The sequence below is a fragment of the Lolium rigidum genome, chromosome 7 (assembly GCF_022539505.1).
Source record: "Lolium rigidum isolate FL_2022 chromosome 7, APGP_CSIRO_Lrig_0.1, whole genome shotgun sequence".
Classification (NCBI taxonomy): domain Eukaryota; kingdom Viridiplantae; phylum Streptophyta; class Magnoliopsida; order Poales; family Poaceae; genus Lolium; species Lolium rigidum.
In genome coordinates, this window is record NC_061514.1 from 126,938,491 (window position 1) to 126,953,764 (window position 15,274).

The 15,274-nt window shown below is 44.5% G+C and overlaps 1 protein-coding gene across 1 annotated transcript; it reads right to left on the reverse strand.

Moving 5' to 3' along the window:
• Window positions 1-8,676: 8,676 nt before the first annotated feature.
• On the reverse strand, window positions 8,677-14,668 carry LOC124670696 (CLPTM1-like membrane protein cnrB). Its single transcript, XM_047207171.1, has 12 exons — window positions 14,435-14,668; window positions 12,908-13,054; window positions 12,693-12,807; window positions 12,519-12,610; window positions 12,332-12,429; window positions 11,564-11,601; window positions 11,014-11,249; window positions 10,689-10,782; window positions 10,405-10,595; window positions 9,566-9,785; window positions 9,304-9,471; window positions 8,677-9,181 (listed from the first exon to the last, which is right to left on the reverse strand). The coding sequence occupies exons 1-12, from the start codon at window positions 14,642-14,644 to the stop codon at window positions 8,994-8,996; spliced, it is 1,797 nt and encodes a 598-aa protein (XP_047063127.1). The 5' UTR covers window positions 14,645-14,668; the 3' UTR covers window positions 8,677-8,993.
• Between the last annotated feature and the right edge of the window lie 606 nt (window positions 14,669-15,274).

Here is a 15,274-nt window from a genome sequence, read left to right on the forward strand (position 1 = left end):
GATTCGTGGCGGTCGGTAGGAGGATAAACGCGGCCAGGGCGGAGCTTGAACGTAATCGTTCCGCAGGTGGCCAGAGAGGAAGTTTGAGGAACCTTCTCCTTCTTGATGGAGAAGAAGTACTGGAAGAGGGAGAGTTCTGGGGTTACCCGGAGGTGACCTTCGCATAACGTCACGTGATTGCTGATGGCCAATATGCTGTTTGGCGAGATGTTGTGAGGCTGCAGCCCGTACGCCTTCAGGATTTCCGTGAAGAAATCGTTGGGCGGAAAGGAGAAGCCCCGCTCGACGAGCGCCTTGGTCACCACCATCTCTCCGGCTTCGGGAGCAAGAGTCAACGAACCCGGAATCGTCCGCCAGGATCCGGGCTTCAAGAATCCCTCCGCCTCAAGGTTACGGAGTTCGGTTTCCGTGGTGGTGCAGGGCCACCACTTTCCCTTGGCTTCGCTATCTCGTGCGCGAGCCTTGGATTTTTTTGGCGGCTGCCTCGTCCGCTTTCTTTTCCATCTGTTCATCCCCCGCGGTTTCTTCCGGGTTGGCTGATGGCCCTTCGATGTTTTTGCCGAAGTCCTTTGAAGGCTCCAGCTGAATTGGGACGAAGGGAGGAGGGGCAGAAGAGATTGGCGCCGCCATGATCCGCTCGGATGAGGGAGGCAGAGTCGAAGAAGACATCTACAAAGAAAATGTGAGTTGACTAAACTTAGCCGGATCCAACGTTAACGCCCTAGTCATCCCTACCAAGTACGGCCAGAAGTCGAAGCTCGAAGGACTTACCGGAATGGAGTCCGCGGTGGTCGGAGTCGCCGGCGGCGAGGTTTTTGCTGCGGTGGCTCGCCGGACTTAAGAACACGAAGAACAGCTCACGGCGACGTTCGAACTCCTGTGATCCTCCGGCGGGTTCCGGCGCGGCGGAGGAGGAGCTCGGAGGCGGCGCTGGCGAGAGAGGTGAAAAGGGGTGCGAATGAAGGATAAGGGTGGACGGTGAGATATTTATAGGCCGCGGGAGGAGATTCGTGCTCCGCATGTGGTCGGAACGCAAGCGTCACACCGTTGGATGACTAACACGTGTCGAAAACCCTAAGCGGTGAAAATGGCTAAGGATAAGTTACCGCTCATATTGCCCGAAAATGGCGCCAAGATTGGCGGAACCGTTTGAACTTTTCGAGGTTCCGGGTAGCAGTTTGAAAACTGTCAACCCTTATCTCAGCAGGGGAGTAATCCGGAGACGTGTTGTAACAATGATGTCGATGGATGAAGTCCCGCAGGATAAAGGTATTTTCCGACTAAAAGTTGGGAAAAAAGAAAAAGTGAAGTTGGAGTTCTTCAAGTTTCCCCATGTTGTCGAGATTGTCGGAAGGCACAAAGCTTTAGCGAGGTGGAAACAAGAGGTGAATCTCGGAGAACTCTGTGGGCTACTGTTGTGGGTATACTTCATGGGTGTACGACAGTGCCTAGATCCGGCAAGCCCGGGTGGCCCACAGATGGTGATGTGGCATGTGGCCCATCGGGCGGCCCAGTTGTTGTTGATCATGAAGGATGAAGTCCAGCCCAGGATCAGGGAGCCGGATCCCAACCGACCTACGAAGGAGGTCGGATCCGTGAAGGCCCATGAGGAACCCGGATCCAGTACGACGTAGATGGAAAGCGGATCCTTGACGTACACGGCAAGACATTGTACCGTAGTTAGGCAACCTGTAATCTGGCTAGGACTCTCCATGTAAACCCTAGATTTGTGCGCCTTTATAAGCCGGATCCTGGGAGCCCTAGAGGCACAACCACAACTCATTGTAACAACACGAAAGCGCCCAGATAGTTCCAGACAAGCAGCAGTAGGCCCTGTCTTCGAGCAGGTGTTCCGAAGCTGGGTAAATCGCATACCACCGTCCCGAGGACTCTCCGCCCTATGGCCCCTACTTTTTCTCCCCTCGTGAGGATCCCTCCTCCAGGGTACCGTCGAATAGGCAACGACAAGTTCCTTATAGATATACACATATATTATTGCATCAACATGCGGGGTATCATCTAGTACGAAAATATGTAGCTATCAATTTGTAGGAGAACTGGAGAAGGCCCACACCATGGATTTTGTACCACTTAGGGACTAACAATTCTCATAGAGAACCAAGGCAAGTTATTTATTTTGTATTGAAATCTATGCTTATTAATTTTTTCATGTTTGATTTCGTACGAGGGTTTTTACGCTAGAAAGTGACGGAAGCACTCATATACGATATGATAACAAATTAACTTCACACAAGTGTATCACATAAATTGTATGTATAAACGAATAGTGCATGCACATGATTGTATGTTCATTATCGATTACTATGATAGATGATATTTCAGTACCAAGTACCAAACATGTGCAGGTTGCCAACTTACTTTCAAATCCATTGTAACATGTAAGACATGTTTTACCAAAAAAAAACTTGTAAAGAATCATTCCAGCTATTGTCTTTATACTATGGAAGATTCAACAAATATGGTTATTTGTTTATAAAATAGAAATTGCTATTAAGATAATTGTTAGATCGTACACTTTAGGTATCCTTGCATAAATGTGTATCCACTCTAAAAAATAATACAAGAATGAACATTCATTATGAAATCAACAATTAAGATGAACAAGCAATCAACAATTTAATCACATAATATAAGAAACTTAGGTCACATAACCACATGTTACATAATTCATTATTTCCATAATATCTAGATCTCATAGAGATACCCTTAAGTATTTATTTTTGGTTGCGGGATTTTCAAATTGCAGAACATTTACTATTCAAATATTGGTAGGACAATAGAAAGCCAATTGACCATGTGTTTCCACACCGAGGTTGCCCAGGTCAATAGTTGCATTGTTTGGAAAAATAATAGCATGCTAAACTTATGCGCATCTTCAGGAAAGAGTAATTTGTTATTCGATATTATGCTACAAAATCATTCACAAGAAGCAGTGACTATGTCCGTTAATTCCATTAAGAGCGATAGCATCCTAAAATATAGATATATTTTTTATATGCATCTCTTTGATGCAGGCCGGGGTAATTCCCCATTTTAAAAAAATAAAAAATATTATCTTCTATTGGGTTTGTCCTAAAATATGTAGCACTTGATGGATTATTCTCATTCTTATCTTTTTCTATGCCTGGAATTTTATATGTCATTTCCTTCTTGATCTAAATTTTATTGGAAAACCATGATAAAAAAAACGGCTCACTTGATCTGAAAGCAACGTAGAAGCTCCTTCAATGATACAGTCGAACACTGTAGGGTTTTGTTTTCTTGTTCGTCTTCTTCCGTAACAGCAATGGAAGAAAATTAATGCACTCGCGCACACACGCACACACTTAGCTTGAGCACTTGCATGCATTGGCAAAACAGAACCGGGAAAAAACAAGAGAAAAAGGTACCAGAGCTGCGCCGGCTACATGAAAGTAATGGCCTAAGACAAACTAGGACGTGATCCTTTCCGCCCTGAGACGCAGGAGACTTTCATACCTCGGCATGACAATTTGGATTCCGGGAACTGGTGGCTTCACTGTTGAGAGCTTTCAGAACCCACCCTCATCTTTTCTCTCAAGCAAGCAACGAACAACCAGTTGGTGAGGTGACATGTTGCCATGTTGGTAGTGTCGAGGGAATCCGACGTTTGACAAGTGAACAGCGAGTAGACTCGCGATTGATTTGATGCCTGCCGAGTGGGGCGCAGGCATTGGTTAATCCATTGACAAGCTTCAAATATTTTCCATTGGCTGCTTGGTATCTGAACATTTCATTTCAAGCTGCAGAGAAAGCAGGGGCGAGAATCAGGGCGATCGATCTAGCTGGTCATCGAGTGTTAATTCTTGCTACCTTCTTACCTCACTCCAGTCCAAAATCCAGTCTCTTTTAGCAGCAAACGTATGCTGATTTTCTTTTGAGAAATTATCGCTGCGAATTCATTAAACAGCAAACAGGTCCAAGTCTAACGTGATACAAATACAATTGTAACCGGTGGATCACCCAACCAGCACCTAGAAACCTTATTATCGCAGCTATCTTTTGCTAGCAAATGAGCAGCTTCATTGGCAGTACGCCGCACCATACGAACTTCGAAACCGTCAAAACTCCTGAGAATAGATCTGACCTCCTTCACGAGATGTATGTCCCTGCACCGAGCGATCCACATCATTCCCCAGCAGCTTTAACCCAGCACCATAGTTATCCGTCTCCAGCACCAACCCATGATTCATATACTGCGATTTTCATTATTCAGTACTAATGGAAACTGGCATCTTGTGTCACACCGGCTACCTGCTGGTTTAGTCTGCACCACACGGGATGGAACAAATCCACCAGCCTCTTTTAGCCGCAAATTTATGCTGATTTTACGTTTCATGGGCTACAGGGAACATATCGATCGACCATTCGACCCTTACGGCGTTGCGCCTTGACATTCCTTGGCAAGTGGGACGCAAAACCAACATGACATTGCGTGGCCAAAAACGAAATACGAAGGATGGTTTAGCTCCTCTCAAACGGAGAACCTCCCGTTGAGGAAGTATTAATGTGCCGACAAAGCATCTACAGAAATCGCATGCGAAGGCCGGAGAAAACGACCTCTGATTCTGAAACGAGCGGATTAACCTGGCTCATATGTGTACCCATGCATTGCAAATCGGCAGGAGCACCTGAACAGTCTTGGGCCTCTTGGCCACTTGTTCAATTGGATAATTCGACCGCCACTAGCACCAAATCCCTGTACAAATATTACATACGTGTCTTCCTTTTCGATGGATCCGCCGACGTACGGCTTGTGATTGTGAGAGTAGCATGATGTCTCGTGTACTCGTGTGGTCGTTGTCAGTACATCCTGCGTGCCCATTGTGGCATTCTGCTGCCACGGAGTGTCATTTGTTGGCATAGTGTAAGCTGAATTTGACACTACAGACATGAATGTGGCCTGCCCAATTTTGACCATGTACGTGTATATGTGCATCATGTGCAGAGACCATCGAGGATCTTATTGTCTAAGACAACTAATGGCAACTCCATATTACTTAGAAAGAAAATAATACTCGTACAAAAATTGTTCCAACCGGCAAACATCCGACTCACATGTCATATCATACGAAACTGATTCATAGTAAGCAGAATGATTACGAAATTAAGCTTTAGTGGTGACAGCATTAGCTTGCCGCTTGGGTTTGACAGGCAGCCGGTCTCCCACTTAGGCATGCTCACAGGCCATGGATCCACGCAATAAGGTATCTCTCCCTAACGACCAAAACCTAAGATGCATGCATTGTACAATGCACACAGCCGGCGGGCCGGTCTGCCGACGGCGAGCCGGACGGTGCATTGTGTGCCGCGCCGCATCGGCTTGTCCACGAACGGAGCAGCAGCGCGGCATGGGCGCGCCAACAACATCCGTCGATCGATCGGAACGGAGCAGCAGCGCGGCATGTGCCCGATTCTTGTGGCCTTCTTTATGTCCTAATCCTAGTGCACAAAATCATGCTCGCTTTGAAAACATGCAGCACGAGAGATGGGTAGTGCAGCTAGCCCAAGTACTAGAAGGGCTGATCGTGTCTTGTACTATTGTCGACCTTGCATTATTGGTTACTTCGTCGGAGGAACCGTCTCTTTGTGTAGCTAGTGGGTGACTAATAATAGTGGAGTAATAACTACATAAAAATGTTCCAGACAAACGAACCCTTGTCTTAGGAACCTCCTTCAACTTGCCTACTGGAGGTGCACCGAGAAAATTCAGATAAGCTGAAGCAAAATCTTGGCTGTGAATCGCCGGCCGTCGGTCCCTACTATAACCTGCGGTCATGCCAAATTGCTTACGCACGATCGCCTTCTCCTCTGTTGGAGATCTGTACGTACTTCAAAAACCACATTGCCATCGGCCTTATTGGTCGCACCGGCGATGTCTGGGTGCCAACCCACTACAGAGCTAGCGTTTGTGACTCCAATAGTAACCGTGGAGTTGCTGCTTTACGCCCTTCAGGTCAATGGCACCAAGGCGAGAGATCAACAAAGGGCGCGAGCACGACGAGGGGGTCGGCCACCCTTGCTACACGGAGGCGACCTCCGCCGCGCACTGCGGCCCCTTGCCTCATCCATGCCACTCTATCTATCATCGGTCAATCCACACCACCAGCGGTACGGGGTGGTGCTCGGGTGCGGTCATTCTAAGGTAGTGTCACTTGTCACTAGTCACACACCATGCAAGAAACCACACCGCACGTCTAGGAACATCCTGTCCTGGAGAAGATGTAATCGGATCAGATCGGATTGAATTGGATTTTGTCGTTACCGTATCAGGTGCATTTTAAAAAAAAAAATTGAAGCGAATTAGATAACGATCAATTGCAGGTTCAAATAAATATATACAATATAGCAGATTCGAAACGAAAATAGAGCGGACTCGGAGCAAAAACAAAACTAATTGGATATGTATAAGCACAAGTTAGGCCGGCAAGCCATACAATAAAAAATAATTGACAGAACTAGTTTAACAAAACTCTCATAAAATTAATAATGTAACGCGATAGAAATATAACCTAACAACATGAACAAAGTAGGTCCACATGGATGCAAAAAAGTAAACATAAAGGCTAGGATAACACTGAGGCAGTCTTCTTAGCCTAGTATCTTAATAAGTTTGGACTTTAGAGCATCTCAATTTGGGGCGTGCCGGACAAAAACAACGTTCCCAGCCACGTCCCCCAAAGCCGTTTTTTGTCCGGCGCCCCCCGATACGGTGTCCGACGCCCCGAGCCCGTCCCCGCCGCACAGGGGACGCACCGGGGACGCCGGGCACACCGAAAAGCGAGGCGGGGAGTGGCGGGGCTGACCCGTCAGCGGCACATTGAATTTTAACCTAACCGTCGCCTACCTCGCGACAGAAGTTATTGGCGCGCAGCTACGATGCAGTTCCCGCAGAGGCGCAGCGAAGCGTCTCGTCGGGCTTAGCTCTGCGTGCCGGCGTTAATAAGAGCCACCACTCCCCCGCCTCCCTCCGGCCTATAAAAAGGGCCGCCTCTCATCGTCCCTCTCACACACAAACCCTAGCGCCTCTCTCCCCAACCCTAGCCGCCACCATCTCAAGAGTCGACGCCATGGCTGGTAGAGGAGGAGGCCGATCTCACGGCCGTGGTCGTGGCCACGGCCGCGGCAGAGCTACACGCTCGTTGTCGCCTGTGACGCCGTCGCCGTCCTCATCGTCGGACATGCAGGACGAGGAGGGGGTCGTGCTGTTCGAGTTCATTGTCGTCCTCAAGGGCGACCCGCACGGCATCCAGAGGCTGTCGGACTCCTTCGCCGACTACGTCGCCGGCGACGAGCGCTCGCGCCGCTGCATCTACGGGAGGATGGCTGCGGCTGCTGTCGGTGGATCGTCGACGTGATCTACGACACGCGCGGCAAGATGTACCTCCACATCGGCATCGAAGCCGGCTTCGTCCTCATGTTCTCCTACTTCGGCGATAGGGACATGAGCGCCAAGGTGTTCGACGAGACGCGTTGCCGCCGGAACTACCACGGCGACAGCACCGACGACGACGACGACGACTGAAGAGTGTTGTTTCTTCGCAGCGAATATATGCACGAAGGTTTCTGGTTGTTCTTCCTCGGAAGAACCAACAAGGGCACCCTCACCAGCTGGATTTTCCAGTTTGGGTGACTGGATGTGCCCTCGAGTGTTCTTTCTTGGCAGCGAACACACGAAACCTTCGATGCCCGGCCTAGTTAGGTTTAGTTCTTTTGCAATATTTTATATTTGTGTCAACCATGGTTCGAACTATGTATTAGTTTGTGGAAAATCATGTTTCAAATTATGTCTTCGTGTAAACAACGTACCGAATTATGTATTAGTTTGTGGCATATTTCTTCTCTTTATTGAAATAAAAATGCAAAAAAAAGAGTATTTTAATGTTTGGGGGCGGCGTTTGGGGGACGTGGCTGGGGAGCGACGTCCCCCAAACGCGGCACGAACGAAACATGTCCCCCAAACGCTCAATCCGGCGCTGTTTAGGGACGGTTTGGGGACGCGACCGAAGATGCTCTTATATTTTGCACTGATTATGTAAGTGAGCTATTGTTTTGACCTACAAACCCATGACTCCCTAACTAGCAAATAGGCTCTATTGGCTTAGACGTTTCGGATGAAAATTAGATTGTTCTGATAATAATCATCAAATAATCCTGAATAATTCTCTAATGCAGATATTCGGTGCTATTTATTCTGTATCCGGTGAAAAGTTCTGAATGAGATATCCTTATTACTCGTTGGATTTCTTCAGATCAGATATGGTTTTGTAAAACAAGAAATTATCCAATTATCCTATATGTTAAAACTTAAAACCCCTAGCCATGTGGGCTATATGGACCATGTTGGTACTCAAGACACTTTCAGCCAGGATTTGTGCAGCCAAATTACAGCCACATGTCATGACAAATCAACATTTGACCAGGGCATCATGAAAAATAGTAGTTTCAAAATCATTTTTGAAATAGCCTTGTTTAGTCACCCATCATGCCAGGAACCAAGCCGCATGTCCACAGACATTCCCTCGTCTCCTGCCCGCAACTTTATGCACAGTGGAATGTGGTGATGCACCGAAGACACTCGGTCATTTGGCATGAATTGGGCCGGCACATTACAGCGATAATAAGCATGGAACGACAAAAATCAACAAGTTCACTGGTGTTATAGGATTTTTCCAGCCAGGCAAAACTTATACATGAACATGTCTAAACAAGCATCCTGAAGATCCATCTAGAAACTGCTGTTGTTAAGAATAAAAAACAAACTCAAAAAAAAATGGCACAAAGACTACGTGTGTGTTTGCGTCGATGCGCCCACTCTAAACCTGTTACATCTTTTTCTTATGGTCAGCAACGCGTGAAGCCAGTCCGAATTGGCAGACCGAAAACTTGTGCCCGGTGTCAGAAATGGCTAGTGCTGCCAACATGTGTCTGTGTCGAGCGGACCCGACATACGTTCACTTCGTCTTCTTATCCTCTGTGCTGGTTTCAGCCTCGCCCTCGATCTGCTGGGTTGCCCCTGCTGTTCCTTCCAATGTTTGGGGCGCTGCTGGTTCTTCTTCCCCTCCGAAGCCAAACTCGTTGACACGCTTCTTGTCAACTGGGTATACCCACCTCTGGTAGAGGTATATCAAGAAGATAATATCTGCATAGCAAGCAGAAATTGTCAATTAACAGCCTATGGTTGCAACCACATGAATTATCTGTCAAAATACTAGATTGCTGGCATGTACAACCATTGTTATCAGCAATGATAGTTCATCTTACCATCTCTGAAAACTGAGAGACGATGCAACAATGGCATCTTAATAACAAATGCGAAAAGATCGTCGATTATAGTGTTGAGAAACTTGTAGGTCATCTGTCTCCATGGCATATGAGCGACAGACTGTAGCTTGTAGTTGATGAATAATTGTGGGCACATCATGATAAAACCTGAAAAATTTAGAGGCACATATGTAAGTTCCGTTGCTAATTAGCCTAGTGAATTTGTGCGTAGAACTAGTGGAATGCTGAAATAATTGCTTACCAAACATGTAAACACAACTTGTGAGGGAAGAGAGTATCCATGAGTACCAGCTCTTGTGTTTGTCATACTTCAGTGAATACAGAGCGAAGCCAACCATAAGGAAGAGAAGTACATAGGTAAGGTACTTCATTGCAATCGCATCATACTCCTTTGTCTTATTCTGTGCGTATGACTCACGGTCCCGGAACCTCAGCATGGGAAACTTTCCACTTCTGTCGATCTGGATTCAAACAAAGAAATATTTTCACAAATCAACCCAAGAAAAGAAAAAAAAAATCATCAGAAATGTAACAGATTTCTATATCAATGAGCTCATAAGAAATGTAAAGTGCATATCTATATCAGGAAAGAGTAGCTTGTCACAAACTGTATCTCATAGCAGAGAATACACTGGTTTTATGACATCTGTCTGCCTTCAAAAGTAAAGAATCAATGCTGGCACTAGTCCTGAGTTAGCTCAAACATGATTCTTGATCACTAAGACAAGGTTTTTTTAATAAATGCACATTGGCAAATGCTCAAACAACTCTAATCCCATATTAATAATTTTGTCGAATGAGGAGAAAGAAACTCGCAGTGAATTAATGCTACATAATTTGCTTCTTAACACATTCATTCATGAGTTTGAAATTTCAATTAAAGTTCAGCGTTTAGTTCACTGTTTAAAGTACTTGCTTTTCAGGTGAAGACAACTAGGATCAGATAGGTTCCGTTTCATGCATAATATTACATGTTAAGCAGACTGCATCTGTTTGTACGCTAGTAAGATACTGACAGAACCAAATAATACAATGGCCATAACAGGATAGTGGATAGATGACAATATCATAAATGTCTACCTCGACATGCATCGCTTTCCCGATCTTCCAAAATTCAATGCACACACCTACTCCAGAGCTAGCAAGGATCATCCATGAAGTATCATTGTCAAGCAGGTACAAGAAAATAATCAGCTGACAAATGAAGTTCAGAACAACAGATTTTGCCGATAGACCTTCCATGGACTTGTTCTTATTCCAAAACTGGATATCTGATCAATGTCAAACATCGTCAATACATGTGGAGTCAGGGTTGGATTATACTGATATTTACGATATAAAAGAAAAACATGCAATGTACTTACCATTCTTGAAAGCCAGGAAATCAAACAGAGAGTGGAACAAAGATACAATCATGGTCAATCCGAGGAGATATGGATTTCCTTCAAGGAAAACCCTCTGCAGTTTATGAAGTCCAAGGTCAGTAAAAATATGTAACCAGGAGACTGACTAGCAGAGTAGGTTTATGACAGAAGCAACTGTTTCCAAGGTACTAAAAGAACATATACTAATGGCATCTCACAAAGAATAAAGGCGGTGAGGGTCTTCACTTCCAGAACAAACTAGGGCACAACATATCTAAAAAAGCCAGAATCTGCATGGGTAAAGTTCAGAATATCAATATTGTACCTTGAGTTCATCAGCCTCGCCTTCAAGCATACTTCCATAGCTACGATGAACTTGGAAAGACTGCTCAATCTGTAGAAATAATTGCCACTTGGTCATGCTAATAGGACTAACTTCAAGGTTTAAGGTCAGTTCCTTCACAGTCTCATTGAGTGCTGTCAATTTGTCTCTCAGCAGCCAAAATTCATTGAAGAATACAGTGGGATAGTAGCTGCTTGTAGTTGGATCCACATTCAAATCTGTATCTCTATTGTCAAGGAATACCAATCCTCCCTCAATACAAACAGCTGTTAATCATTTAAAGTATACTGAACAACGATTTAGCTCCATGTGAAGTTGGATACTTGCAATTGGTCTTCATGTGTACAAAATTGTTTAAATACTACCTCCGTTCCGAAATATGTGCCTTTTTAGAAAGCTAAACTGGCTTATATTTCGGAACAAAGGTAATACATGCTAATGACAACAAAGTAGCATAAAACATGTACGTTCATGATAAAGCTGTAGCAAAACATATATAACATACACTATAACTGTTACAGTTGAAGGATACATGGAGCAACATTTGGAGGAATACTGTTCTGGGGATACCTGTAAAATGTAAAGGGCAAATATAATTTAAAAATCGTAAGAAAGATGAACAACAATAAAGAACTCAAACCATGACATTAGGAACAAAAAGTTTCGCAAGAGTTTCTTTATTCTAAGAAAAAAAAAACATATACCAAAAGAATGGCTGTGGTGCAAAATAAGAAGCTGGGATGAGGATACACGCACATAAATTAATTAAGCAAAGGTCTAAAACACAGCCAACACATAATTTAGTAGCGCCAGTTTCAGCAGAATTTAAAAAATATATCTGACCACATAGCTTAGCCGTGCTTGTTTGTGATTTACATCAACTGTACCAGCATGCATATTGCATTTTGAATTTTTGATATATGCCGAAGCGCCTGCCCTTACTTAAAAAACATGCAGATGCACGAGAGTTTCTCCTAGTTTGATCAAATATATGCCTCTTTCAAATGCACCAACTAATCAACTATATTGCCTTCCCCTTCTCCCTCTTCTCATAGGAGACACTCAAAATGAATCAGATTCTCTTGACTCTAAGCTGAGGCATGTCTCTAATTATACCAGTGTTGAAAGAATGCACACTAATGAAGCAATGCAATTCCTTATACAAGAAGTTAATAACTAATACACATTTTTTGACGAGGTAAAGGTAGTAATCATGCCAACAGGAATTAACTTTTGAAACAAACGTGGTTCTCAATATAGTACACTTGGAACTGATAAGTATATATGATCTTGTGCATACCGTGTGAAGTCATCGACGAGATTTATTGTCACATTTGGTTTCCAGTAAGAAATATATTCGACTGGGCCCTCCTCTTTGTCTTCGGATTCTATGTTCTCCTGCAAAAATCAGATGTTGTATTCTGTTATTGCTGGACTAGAAATCTTTAGTTCATAGCGTCTTAATAACAAAGGATGGGGTCGAAGACCTTAGACGGTGGTATTTCCTCAGACTCATTCGAATCTCCAAGCAAGCTCTTCTTATTACCAGTTTTTGATTTCCGCAAGTATGCCACAATAGCTAAACATGAATAATGTAGTGAGCAATTTCACACAAACATGCAATTGTTAAGAAGGATGGTTGAGATGAAAAATAAGCTTACGATGTGTCCTTCCAAATGCAGATTTTTGCTCATATTCAGGATCAGTAGGGTCCACAGGGTAACCCGAGCGTGCAAAGTAAACATGAGCATACAGAGATCCATTGTGCTTGAGAGCCTATGGAAGTAAATAAGTAATATACGCCGAGACAAAATTAGGCAAGCGAATAACATATAACTATAAGATAATTTGTAAATTACAACAAGTAATATCCTACCTCTGATGGATAGTATGTCAGTGAGTGCGTTCTGGTACTGGTAGGACTCCAGACTGCATATGGTATGTTTGTTTCATGCCAGACGAGTGCTTCTTCATTGCTGAAGTCGTTAAATTTATCGTTCTCAGATAAATACATCCACATATCCTGCAGCAACATAACCACCATTCAATTTGTGTTTAGGATAACACAAATAGCTAAGACTACTGTTTGATTCCAACCGCTTCCATAGTGTAAAAAAAGATTGGGTGGCACTACCAAGGAATTTAACTTAATCCAGTAATTTCGTTTGGTTTGGTTTAATTAATTGTGTGACACCACATTTAAATCATTATAACTTAATTACTCCCTCCGTTCCATAATTCTTGTCGTAGATTTGGATGTATCTTGACACATTTTGTGCATAGATACATCCAAATGTGTGTAGATACATCAAAATCTGTGACACGAATTATGGAATGGAGGGAGTATATCAGTACTTGCATAAGATGTTACCACAAGCCACTGACTCATCAATCTGGCCAATAAAGGGTTTCAACCAACTCCATCAAATATTTGAAATAATAAGACAGGCCAAGTTATAAGATCAGTGTGCATGCATAAAAACCAGAAAATCACTTCCCTGCCAAATAAATGACCTGGCAATTACTGTATAAATTATAAGGTTGCCTTGATTCGAAATACCTAGTCCAGACAATATTCACCCACCAAACTCTACACTACAGACCCAAACGAGATATTGTCCATGGATGATTGTGACGTTTTCAACTCCCTTACAGAGACACAGTACTTTCCATACCGTCTAAGCGTATTGTGACATCCTCAACTTCATTGTGGACAAAAGCTTCAAAAACAAGTCTCTATCATAGACAGCAACACAATTGAAACACCAAACGTCTTCACATCAGCTAAATTTTGAACATACCCTACAGCTACACCACCTTGTCTAAATTGTCAGACACTTCATATACCTTTCGCTTTTTTCCTTTGCATACTCTATACTAGTTCTGAAACAGTTTAGACTGTCATGGCTTCCAGAGATGAGATCCACACAATTAGCACACCAAACTAACATACCAGAACACATGACCTTCTTTTGAGCACTGCTGTGGAGCACCACTGTCCTACGCGATCTGCTTGTTTTTAGAACAAACTAGAGATACTACTTGTTCTACAGCCACCAACACAGCACAGACAAACAACAGTGTCCTCGCACAATACTGACAAAACCAACTCCTCGCAACTATTACTAAACAGCCCAAACACGCTCTAATGTGCTAAAGCATCCGTGAGCTATTAACAAAAAAGGAAAGTTCCAGATCGCGGTAAAAAGTACTGATAAAACCCTACACAATTTTCGCATCGGAGCAAACAGAACCCAATTGTCCTGATTGCATAAGCGCGAAGCCACCATCCCCTTACTGGAAGACTACAATAAACCGCTCTAAAACCGCCAGAGAAACCTAACACGCCTCCTCTGCCCAAAATCGAAGTCCGGGGGTGTGGGTCGGGGTGGGGCGTTCTCACCATGGGCTCTCCCTTCTGGAAGAGGTTGGACATGACCATCCCGGGGTCCGTGGGGGCGCGCTTGGGCCCGAAGAACTTGGAGGCGAAGTACCAGAAGACGGCCATCCGCACGATGCCGGCGAGGCTCTGCCCTATGCCGCCTCCCTGCCGCCCGGCCGGGGCCTGCCCCTGCGGCTGCGCCGCGACGGCGGCGGCAGCCGGCTGCGACATGGCCGCCGGCGAGTTGGATCGGGGCGAGGAGGAGGGAGCCGCCGAGATGCGAAGGGGAGAAAGTTTTCTGGGGAGGAGTTCTGTGTGATTGATGCTCTGGGGTGGTTTTACGATGGATTTTATAGGTTTCTTTTGCTGATAGAGACGTGAGTTGTTGAGAAATTGCGTTTCGAGTCCCGGATCGACAGATCGTGCAGACGCCGGACTGTTCTGGTTTCGTGATCTGGATAGAGACGTAATTGTTGGAGACTTTGGGGGTGCAGGCGGTGATGTAGGAGTATAATAATAATATGGTGAATGATGCTGGCATTTGCCCAACGAGGCGAGTTGCCGTCTTTAGAGAAAACAAACTGTTAGAGCATCTCCAACAGAGGCTTTCAAAATTACGCATTGTAAAGTGGTTGCCAGTAGCTCGATTCTAGAATATAGCGTGCGGCGTTGAGCGCTGAAATCGAGACTCTATTTATACAGCACAATTAAGAAGCCAAAAACAACACTTCGCCAGAGGGCTGTAAAATAGAGCTCCACAAACAAGTTTTTTCAACGTACATACAACAAACAAGATCAAACATACCACAAATAAATGCTGAAAAAATCAAATAAATTTCAGAACTAGTACATTCCTAAAAC

Coding starts and splice junctions, on each gene's coding strand:
- LOC124670696 (XM_047207171.1), bottom strand. CDS start 14,644: ATGTCGCAGCCGGCTGCCGCCGCCGTCGCGGCGCAGCCGCAGGGGCAG. Junction 10,596..10,688: donor TTTCCTGGCTTTCAAGAATG/GTAAGTACATTG, acceptor GACATTGATCAG/ATATCCAGTTTTGGAATAAG. Junction 9,472..9,565: donor AAGTTGTGTTTACATGTTTG/GTAAGCAATTAT, acceptor TAAATTTTTCAG/GTTTTATCATGATGTGCCCA.